This window comes from Lepidothrix coronata, unplaced genomic scaffold, assembly GCF_001604755.1.
Source record: "Lepidothrix coronata isolate B3197 unplaced genomic scaffold, Lepidothrix_coronata-1.0 Scaffold179, whole genome shotgun sequence".
NCBI lineage: Eukaryota > Metazoa > Chordata > Aves > Passeriformes > Pipridae > Lepidothrix > Lepidothrix coronata.
The window spans coordinates 2,011,398-2,022,585 of NW_016690359.1; the positions used below are offsets into that span (position 1 = coordinate 2,011,398).

The following is an 11,188-nucleotide window of genomic DNA, read 5'->3' on the forward strand; positions in this document are numbered from 1 at the left end:
TCTATTTCACATAGACCAGTACCATGTCAATGGAATTCTATTTCCCTGGATCCTAAACTAGTCAAACTGCTTTTCCCTGTGCTCTGCTGTCTGGAGGTCATGGACTGTGTGTCCATCAGCCTGGAGTCTGTGCACCAATGCTCATCCCCTCCAGACTCATCCCCTCCTTCCTCTCCCCATCCCTATTATCCCACAGTGCTAATGCAAAGGCCAAAAGGATTTGAGACAAGGGATGACTCAAAGAATCCACGCTGTCCATGCCAGGAATTGCTATGGATGGTTTCAGGACTGAATATGACCAGTTTGTGCCAGCTTCTTACAAGCCTAATCACAGTTGGGTTTGGAGAATCGCAGAATCATAGAATGGTTTGGGTTGGAAAGGACCTTAAAGATCATCTTGTTCCACCTCCTGCCATGAGCAGGGACACCCTCCACTATCCCAGGTTGCTCCTTCTTCTTTTCTTGGACAAGAAACCACAAGGCACATCTCACACTGACCCCAGGTGAGATGGGAGCCGGATCCTCCAGCACAAACACACACCAAGACAATTCCTCACAGGTATAAGGATTGAATACAACTCCTCTGGAGCAAGTTTACTAAAATTTATTGAGATATGAAGACTATGAAGTACAAACACCCCCAAATGAGAATTCAATGTCTCCTGGAGCCTTTGCCTTCTAGCACTATTCAAATTATTGCTAACCCTAAAAGGAAATAAGAAAAAGAATAGCTGTTCTGAGGGCCAGAGGAAGAACTTGTTCTGCATCCTCTCATGGGGACAGACTTCTGAATGTGTCTGATCTCTCTGAGATAGAAGCTGATTGACACAATATAATTTCAACAGCAAAACCTTTTTAAAAATGAGAAATATTGTTGTTTTCTGGGTGGTTCAAGAATTGCTTTCAAGATCCTTCAGGTCATTAAGGCTGTTTGTGAAGGAGTTTGTTCTGTTTCTGTAGTTCATGTTTTGCTGTGTTCACGTGTGTGTTAATGCATATTTTCTGCTCAAAATTCCAGATTTTCTGATGGGATGATGCATCTCTCAAATTTCCAGAAGCTCTGCTTAGCCCATATGAGATGTCAGTGGTCACTAATCATACTGCAAAATAAAGGAAAGAAATTTTCACATTTTGCAATCCAGGAAAGGATTTCAATACAAAGCACAGAAGGGACTGAATGAGCACCAAGAGCTGATATTCCTGGATCCAACTCTTCAGTGCTTGGTGGGATACTCACAGACTTGCTGCTGATGAATTTTAATAGTAAATTGCTTTTCTATTTTACTTAATAATGAATTGATCAGTGTCTGTCCCTGAAGCTTCCTACTCATCTTGGAAACTCTGGTCTGGTAAGGAATTTCTTCTGCTCATGCTTTGTTTATAACATCTCTGCTACTAATATTGAACAAAGTTTAAATAAGAGACTCCAAAAATAAGAGTGCCTGTAGCATCTTACAGTACAAAAAAAAAAAAAAAAAAAAAAAAAAAAAAAAAAAAAAAAAAAAAAAAAAAAAAAAAAAAAAAAAAAAAAAAAGAAACAGAAAATAAAACATTAGAATCAGTGGAGGCAGAGTGTAAGTTTTCATGGATATTTGTTTCTGCACTTTCATATCAGAGTAAAGGTGTAGGTTGAAATTTAGAATTCTAGTAAGAAATTCAAGGGGAAAAAATCCCTAAAACAAAACATAGAATCATGGAATGGTTTGGGCTGGAAGGGACCCTAAAGTTCATCTCATTCCAACCCCCTGTCATGAGCAGGGACACCTTTCAGCAGACCAGGTTGCTCAAAACAATGAGCAAATATTTTGGTTTAGTCTAAAACAGGAAAATGATGAAACTGGAGAAGATATCTTGCAGAACAATGTGACTTTCAGGTTGCTCTTCTGACTGTGAGACCTGGCAGGCTTTGCAATGTGGAACATGCAGGTTTCCTACAAACTTCACCCAAATGTCCCAGGTCTCCAGAAAGTCTGCACTTGAAAGACAGAATTAACTCATCATGAGCAGCTTGAATCAGCTAATGGGAACAGCAGAAAGAAAGAGTTCATCTCTAGCTAATTCATTCTCTCTGCCAAAGAGATTTCACTGTGATCTTTCCCACGAGGCACTTGAGCTGCACCATTAATGGTACAGAGGGAAGTACTGAGGAAATCCTCAGGAAATCCTGTACCTGAGTGTACAGAGTCTCTGCTCCCTTGCTGGAGGAGTTTTGCCTCTAAAGGGCAGACTGAGTGTGTGAAAATGAGTAATAAACCCATTACCCCAAGAAATCCCTGGGAAAAAAGGTCAGGTTGGACAGGGCTCGGAGCAACCTGGTCTGGTGCCTGTGGCAGGGGGGTGGAGTGAGATGAGCTTCAAGGTCCCTTCCAACCCAAACCATTCAGTGATTCCATGGATCATCACATCCATAACTCACCACGGTCCTACAGCAAGGGACCCCTCGCTGGCAGCGCCCAAAGGACCTTGTGTTGGCTGGGGGACAAGGGTCAGTGGAACAAACACCCCCAGCCTGTTTGCACTGCACCTCGTTGTTGGGGGCACGCATGAAACCTGCACAAAACAAAAAATAAACGACCTAAAGCCTTGATTTTTCTTCCCAAAAGAAGCTAAAAACAATTTAGGCTGTGGCATGACAGCAACATTCTAGTCTGCCTGCGGGCTGGCCACATCCACATCATTAAATTCCCTTATTTTCCCAACTGGGAGCCTTCAGTGCATCCAATGGTTCCAGTTGGTGTCTGTTGACAGGTAAAGTGTGTCCAACGTGCTGGAAGCATTAGTTGGCCTTGGGCAAAAGGGACTAAAATAATTTCTATTTCTATTTCTACTTCTATTTCTATTTCTATTTCTATTTCTATTTCTATTTCTATTTCTATTTCTATTTCTATTTCTATTTCTATTTCTATTTCTATTTCTCTCTCTTTCATTTCTATTTTATTTCTATTTCACTTCTATTCCTATTTCATTTTATTTTATTTCTATTTCTACTTTAGTCTCTCCATACTCATGATTTTCCCTCTGCGTTTCCTTACATTTTATGTAACTCTTACCTGAAGTGCCTTGGAGCATTAAGAGGAGAACAGCAAAGAAAAGGGAAAAGATCTTCATGTCCAAATTCAGTGCCACCAAATACAACAGCTACCAAGGAAAAATCAGAAAGAAGTCAAGCATTTAACCTGCATTTGTCATCATCCAGTACAAACACTATTTATGACATATAAGCTGCAGTTTGTTAATAAAAAATGCCACTTATGCAATGTTTATAAATGTTCTAGAATAAATATATTGAAATACCACTTTTTAAGGGAAGATATATTTGAAAGCATGTTGCATAAGAAAAAAAAATTATTTATGGTTGTAAAATTTAAAAGAATTAGATTAATACTGTTAATTTCTTTCCATCAACTTCAGTGATAGCCTACACCAGCTTTAGTGAAGACCCTTTATTTGAATCCCATATAAATAACTCTGGATGTTAAAACTTCAAACAATTTAAAAAAAATTAATTATCTTCCTCCAAAATTAACTTCCTCCCTTCTCCCTATAACATCTTTATAACATGAGCCAGCTGAAAGCCCTGAAGTGTGTCTCCACCACCATTTCTTGATGCAGATTCCAATTACCTTTTGAAAATAATGCAAACTAATACAATAATTAGGAATCATCATTATTGACTGTAACAATCAGCCAAATGCATTACTGAAATACCAAGCATTGTACATTTTAGAGGTTTATGAGGATTTAAGGTATAATTAAATTAAACTTAATATAATCATACATATTGGACGATGAATTTCTTTTTAGAGAAGCAATGAATTTTGTCAAAAAATCATGTGGTTTTCTCCTCATTGCTTGAAACTGGTGTGGAAACTACACCTTCACCTCATCCAAGAGGACTTCAGGAGAGGGGCCAGTCTGTCCTACCTGCTTTCTCCTAAAGGGTGGCTTCCCAAAGTGATGTCTTGCCCCAAAAGAACTGTCTTTATATACTCCTGCTGATGACAGAGCTGCCACAGACCAGTTGGCCAAGGACATGGACTTCTCACAGCAATTCCCAGCAGCTGAAACGTCACTTCCCAGCAGCCCAGGAGGAATGATGACCGCTCATGAACTCCCTTCCCTTTCTCTGGCACGCAAGTTGGCTCTTCCAAAAAGCCCCTGACACCACCCTGGTTTGTGTACAACACATTGATCCATCGTGGGCAGTGAAGGAAGTGTCCAGGGACAGACACACACTGGAGGCTGCTGGTTTGGATCCAGCAGGGACCTAATTCCACGGGGCTGTCCCACGGCCATGTGCTGTTGCTGACTGCAAAGAGATCGTCCCTGAGGCCTGGAAATGCCTCCACAGCCTCTGAACAGCTACATTAGGGAAGCTCAGTTTTTGGAATGACTCTCCTGTGTGAAAGCCGGGTGAGAACCCTCTGTGTTCATCAGAGAGTCGTTTGGGTTAGAAAGGACCTTAAAGATCATCTCGTTCCAACCCTCTACCATAGGCAGGGACACCTTCCACTATCCCAGGTTGCTCCAAACCCTGCCCAACCTGGCCTTGGACACTTCCAGGGATCCAGGGGCAGCCACAGCTTCTCTGGGCAACCTGTGCCAGGGACTCGCCACCCTCACAGGGAAGAATTTCTTCCTAATATCTAATCTAAATCTACCCTATTTTTATTTGAAGCCATTCCCCCTTGTCCTATCCTTCCAGGTCCTTGTCCCATGTCCCTCTCCAGTTCTCTTGGAGCCGCTTTAGGCACTGGAAGGGGCTCTCAAGTCTCCCTGGAGCCTTCTCTTCTCCAGGTGAACACCCCCAGCTCTCCCAGCCTGTTTCCAGAGCAGAGGGGTTCCAGCCCTTGGAGCATCTCCATGGTCTCCTCTGGACTCACTCCAGCAGCTCCATGTCTTTATTCTGGGGACTTCAAGTGGGGTCTCATATGAGTGGAGTGGAGGGGGAGAATCCCCTCCCTTGACCTTCTTGTCACACTTTCATTCTCATACATTTACCACATCTGTATTCTGCTTATGCCAGAGGAAATAACTATTGTTTGAATCACTAAACTAAAGTTTCATGGGAGCACCCACTCCCATGCACCCACTTTGTAGGTGGCCAAAGGAAATAAGCTCCACGAAACATGTTTTGATAAAATATGTGTCCCCAGAGGATTTGGACCAGAGACATTGATGGCAGCACTGGTATAACCTGAACTCTGAAGGCACCCTGTGAGCCCAGAGTTGTGTTTTCATTATCACACCACTAAGAGCAGGAAAAAACCCCAACATTCCTGTACTCCAAAGAGCATCCTACCCAGGTCAGCTGCCTCCCACAAGATGGCAATGAAGAGCTAGTGCTGAAATCCCCCTCCAGCAGTTTTCTTCAGTCCAGAGGACGTAAATTATTCTGGCAGCGGGGTTTTATGGATTTTCTCCTTAATTATACTGATGTGTTCTGATTTGCAGCATTGATACATGAGAGAATGATGATTTCTGACAGGCCAACCTCAAAGCCCCCTGTATTTTCCAATCTGTTGTGGACTCCTGTGATGGACAAAAAACCATCTGTTACTCTCAAAATCATGTTGAACCTAACAGGTAACAGAAGAAGATCCAGGGAGAACGAGTCTGGGATTCCTTTTGCCTTGGAAGCAGGAGACAGACAATGATAAGAGCCTGGGGATGTGGGACACATTTAATTCCCTTAGAAACCATCAGTGTCTGTGTCACAGATGCCCCAAATCCTCTCAGGCCCAAAATGTATGATAGGAAAAATCAGAATAGGTGCTTTAACCACCCCAAAAGAACACACCTATCTTAAATCCCATTCCTGTAAAATTTAATTGATGGAACGTGTATATGTGCTCTTTAATAGGTAGGAATATTTGTTTCTATGATTTGGATTTTGGTTTTGTTTTTCAAAAGAAAACCAACAAAAATCTAGATTCAAGTGTGGAACTGCAAAGGGGCAGAAATAGACACTGTGATTATTTAAATGCATAAATGAGTTCTTCGAGGAACAGAGCTCTGAACTGAGCTTTTGAGGTCACCTCCTGAAAAGCAACTTGAAATAGGATAAAATGACTCTTTCCTCCTGATTTCCCACTTTGTGGCTGTGGCACCTGCCCCAAGTGGTACAACCTCAAATATGAATCAGGACTGGGATAAGATCTTCAACTAATTAATTTTATTTGTTGTTATATTTGATGGAAAACTTACTTTAAATATCTTAATATTATAATTAAACTGTTATTTTAATTACCCTATTAACTCTAAATATGATTTTAGCTACTCAAGAAAACAGAAGTGATGGATTTTCCTGACCTGTTTCTTGCCAGTTAAACACATGCAATTAAAGAATAATGCAAATCAATTAATATTGCAATACTGTAACCTGAAAGCATTTTGACAGCTGAAATATTCAGTTTCCTTTCTTTGCTGTGCTGCAAAAGATACTATGTGGAGTCCCAAAAATCACATCTTTCTTTTGTACAGATAACATTTGCAAGCACATATATGTATATATATGTGTGTGTGTGTATCTATATGTATATATATATTTGTATGTCTGCATGTATGCATATATATATTTATAATTTACAAATGTTCTAAGATAAATAAGGGTTGAATTTTCTAAACTGCTTTATATTTTATCCTCACTGAAGAATATGCAAATAGATAAGACCAATACAAAGAATCTAATCTGTGCTTTACTCGGGAATAGTCAGGATATTAATTTAATAATTGTTTATTTAAAATTAGACGTATTCTAAGATGATATTTCTTACTCTTCCATTTCTCCACAGCCCTCCTAGCAAACCCACACTAACAGAGATATATTTATGCATAAAATGTTTTAATATGAATGTGTGGAAGGACTCTTCTAAATCTCAGTTGGCTTTTTATCACTCAGCAGGTCACAGACTTTGTTCTCTGGGAACATCCAGGTCTCAATTCCTTTTTTCACACTTAGACAAGTGCTGCCTGAAATGTCCCTGTGTCCTGTCCATCCTCCCTGGTTTGGTGTCCTCTCTCCTGACCATTGTCCACCAGCCCCAGGGGGATATCTCAGCCAGTCCAAAGCACCCCAAATCACTCTAGATTACAGTGTGAAAGCTACTGGGTTAAACCCTGTGTGTCCATATATCACCTCCATCATGCCACATCTTACCTCTGATGATGGGATGTCCCCAAGCAACCCGAGACCATAAGGATCCTTCACTTTTTCTCTGCCATCCTCTTCCTCCAGTGTCCTCTGTGCAAATGGCAGGAAGGACGACAGACCTTTGGTACGATTGCCCAATGTTTGTCCTCACAGCACCTCCACAATTTGCCATAAAATCCATCCAGGAACAGCCCTGCTATCCATTCAGTGGCCTTGGACAGCCCTGTGGAAACCTGCCCGGACCTGAGCTGGCCAAAACCTGCCTGGAAATCCAACCTGCTGCCAGGCGTTTTGAGCAGCAAAGCGGAGGGAGCTGCCCCTGCTCCCTTCGGGAATCGGGGCTGGGCTGCACCTCTCTCACCTCAGAGACTTCCAGCTCAGCAAGGAAGCCAACAAACAAGCCAGCTGCTTCCAAAGCCCCTGAAATACAAGGATAAAAGCGCTGCCTGGAGAACCAGGGAGCAGAAATTCAGCTGTACATCTCCAGAGCAACATTAACATTTATCTGTGTTACACTGACTGTAAAACCGTGATTTATCCCACATGGAGTTTACCCATCTGGGAGCAAACCCTAGATTTAGATAACCTTAAGGTGGACATCTGAGCTGCCTTTTCTTTCAGGGCACTCAAGCAGCTACAAAGCTGATATTTGGTCTTGAGGAATATATTCTCAGCCCTGTGATTTCTTAAAATCATTCACAAAGAATCCTACAGAGAGAAACAGCCCATTCCTGTGCCCTTCCTTACCCAATTTTGTCATCCCTCCTGGGCAGCAGGGTTTCTGGTCCTCCTGGTTTCATGGCCAAGAAGGTCTATAAAGCAGAACATGGTGACACTGCCAGCAACACCTACTCTCTTACATATTTATTTTTATTGGAGTAGGACATTGTCTCAAGGACATAGTTGTTGCAAAGGGCAAATTCAGGACTCCAGGACGTCACAGCAGCTTGAAGTTCCTCCTCTTCCTTTAGTCCAAGGTGGTTTTAAGCATTTTTAGACATATGACTCAATTTAAGAGCAGCAGCAGCAGCTCACACAAGTTCAGGGCTGCTGCAGTATTGTGTTGCCTGAATCAGGAATAGTTCCAGCATCTTTTAAGAATCACAGGATCATAGAATAGTTTAGGTTAGAAGGGACTTTAAAGATCATCTTAAAGCAAGACTATTTTTTTCTTTCACATAAAAAATCCATAATCTGGACACATCTGCTCCAACCCAACATCACCAGTGCAGTTATTGTCCATAAAAACTGGTGTCACTCAGCTCCCTTCTCCAGTTACCACCCCATTCAGAAAGTTACCCTTCTTCCTGATATAATTTCCCTGCAAGTCCACGTTGCTTTTTCAAGCCACACATCTATTATAAAAAGGACAAAATGTTAAGAAGCTAAACAATGACCATGCAGACGCTGCAACTTAGACAACAAAGCTGCACACCAAAGGCAGAACAATGATTACTTTCTGTGAGGGTGGTGAGGCCCTGGCACAGGTTGTCCAGAGAAATTGTGGCTTCCCCATCCCTGGAAGCATTCCAGGCCAGGTTGGATGGGGCTTGGAGCAACCTGGGATAGTGGAAGCTGTCCCTGTCCATGGCAGGGCATTGTAACTGGATGAGATTTAAGGTCCCTTCCAACCCAAACCATTCCATGATTCTACAAATAAGGAGCCTGCAGGACCAGAAGGAGCAGTCATTGCATGTTTCCAGGTATTTTATGCAACCCTGTGGTCTCACGTATCTTACACAAACTTGGATGGTCCAAGATGGGTTGCACAAAGATCAGGGGGTTTGTGGTGAAAGCAGTCTCAAAGTGGACCTTCATTTCTCCTTGGAAGAAACTGACATTCAGGAGGAATATGGCCAGAAAAGGCTTTTTTTCACTGGCCCATGACAGTGCTGTCACATCCCCAAATTTGGGGCTGGTGCACCCAGAGGAGAACAGACGGACAGAGCAGCATTGATCCTTGCCATGTACTTGATTGTCACAACTTTTTATCAAAAGACCATCTTTCTTGATAAAAATAGCTTCACTGGGTGCCTCTGACAGCTTACTGGATACCTCCTGTAGCATCCTTAGTGCCTCCTGTAGCTTTTGCAGGCAGCTCTGCTCCTGCAGCAGCCTGGCCTTTGCAGCGGCTTTTTAGCTCCATGTTCAAAGCAAAGGCAAAGCAGATCCTACCTTTTATCAGTCCTTTACACAACCTCAGGTCCAACCCTTGCAGAATGGCAGAGCTGCTGCATCCCAGTGTCGCTGGAAGGCACCGAGTCCTAGAATTGGTCAGGTAGGAAAAGCCCTTAAAGCTGTTTCTGTTCCTTCCCACAGCAATGTCTGCCAGGAAGGACGTGCCGGACGATCCCCCCAAGGGAGATGCTGGCCAGGGTGGCCTGGCAGTGACATGGAAAGGTGCAGAGAACCATCTCACTGTGCTGGACAAGGAGCTGGGAGCTGCTGGCAGAGGTGAGGGTACCAGGTGAGGGACCCTGCAGTGCCTGATAGCCCAGCCCAGCCCAGAGGCCACCCCCCCTCAGCCCAGTAGCTGCACTGGGACCCCTCTCAGCCCACAGCTGACACCATGGCCTGGGGCACCTGCACTCCCAGTCTGACTCCAGTAGCACCCAAATCTGCTCCCACCCCCAGGTGTCCCCAGTACCCTCAGCCCCTGCAGCACATGTTCCCCCTGCCAAGCTTTGGTTCCTGTCCCTGGCTCCGTGGCTGCTTTCTCAGCTCTGGGGCTGGGGAGAGTTTNTCTCATGCGGCAGCCAGTGGCAAGTTCACCATAGAGTAGGATCTTAGGGAGGCGGTGGTCTTTCATCCTGGGAATAACTTGCTCTGATGTGGACTTCTCTCTCCACGATCCACAGGTCTCCTTGGTCTCCTGGGCCTTCCACGGGGGGTAACGGCCTTCTTCCATGCATCCATCTGCTCCAGCATGGGTTCGGCTGCACCACGGCAGGGCCGCCCCGGCCTGTCCTGGCTCAGTTCAGCTGGGGGAAAAGGGGAGGGCAGTGCCCTCCGGCGGGGCCGCTCTGCAGCCCTGGCCCAGCCCGCGGGGTGCCCTCAAGCCCCTCGGCCCAACCCGGCTCGGCTCCTCAGGCAGCTCGGGCTCCAGCACGGTCTGCTTGTGGGGAGGGCCCGGGGGAGCTGTGGGGCCGCTCTCCACAGGGCCATGTGCCCCAGCCCCGGCTGACCCTTTGCAGGGGCTGCTGCTCGGCTTGGCCGGCACTGCCGAGAGCAGCACGGGCAGCTCGCAGGGTGGGCCCGGGGGGCTGTGGGGCCACACGCCCTGGCCCCGGCCATGGCTGCGTCTCTCCGGTCCAGGTGCCGCCCTGGCCCTGGCCATGGCTGTGTCTCTCCGGTCGAGGTGCCGCGCCGCCCGGGCCGAGTCTGCCTCCCCTGCCCGTTGTGGGGGAGGCCACCCCAGCCACGCAGAGACTTCAATCCGCATCTCCCTGGCTCCAATTTCTTCTGCGCAACCAGCTTGTTCTTAAATATGTTATCACAAAGGCACTATTATTGGCTCTCCCTTGGCCAGCAGCAGGAAGTCCCTCCTGTAGCCAGCTATCATTGGCTTCAGTGGGGGGGAAACTTCTAGCAGCTTCTAACATAAGCCACCCTATGTAGCCCCCTCGCTACGAAAAAAAAACCCCCAGCCACCTCAACCCACGACAGTTTGCCTGGTACCTGGTACCTGAGTCCATTGGCTGGTTCACCAATATCCAAGCAAGATCTGCCTGGTATTCCTTCTTTGGGAGGGGGAGTCCTTGCCACGTACTTGATTGTAACAACTTTTTATCAAAAGACCATTTTTCTTGATAAAAATAGCTTCACTAGGTGCCTCTGACAGCTTACTGGATACCTCCTGTAGCTTTTGCAGGCAGCTCTGCTCCTGCAGCAGCCTGGCCTTTGCAGCAAGGCTTCTTAGCTCCATGCTCAAGGCAAAGGCGAAGCAGATGCTATCTTTTATCAGTCCTTTACACAACCTCAGGTCCAACCCTTGCAGAATGGCAGAGCTGCTGCATCCCAGTGTCGCTGGAAGGC

General features: G+C 45.2%; 1 protein-coding gene across 1 annotated transcript; it reads right to left on the reverse strand.

Annotated features, from left to right (window-relative positions):
* Nucleotides 1-589: 589 nt before the first annotated feature.
* LOC108504937 (gallinacin-8-like) lies at nucleotides 590-4,247 on the reverse strand. Its single transcript, XM_017830481.1, has 4 exons — nucleotides 3,925-4,247; nucleotides 3,051-3,138; nucleotides 2,417-2,550; nucleotides 590-1,100 (listed from the first exon to the last, which is right to left on the reverse strand). Exons 1-4 carry the CDS (start codon nucleotides 4,033-4,035, stop codon nucleotides 1,092-1,094), a joined length of 342 nt encoding a protein of 113 aa, XP_017685970.1. The 5' UTR covers nucleotides 4,036-4,247; the 3' UTR covers nucleotides 590-1,091.
* Between the last annotated feature and the right edge of the window lie 6,941 nt (nucleotides 4,248-11,188).

Excerpts from the sequence above, each read along its gene's own strand:
- LOC108504937 (XM_017830481.1), bottom strand. The coding sequence starts at position 4,035 with ATGTCCTTGGCCAACTGGTCTGTGGCAGCTCTGTCATCAGCAGGAGTA. Across the intron at positions 3,139-3,924 it reads CACCCTTTAGGAGAAAGCAG|CTGTTGTATTTGGTGGCACT; the intron begins GTAGGACAGACT and ends TTTCCTTGGTAG. Across the intron at positions 2,551-3,050 it reads AATGCTCCAAGGCACTTCAG|GTTTCATGCGTGCCCCCAAC; the intron begins GTAAGAGTTACA and ends TGTTTTGTGCAG.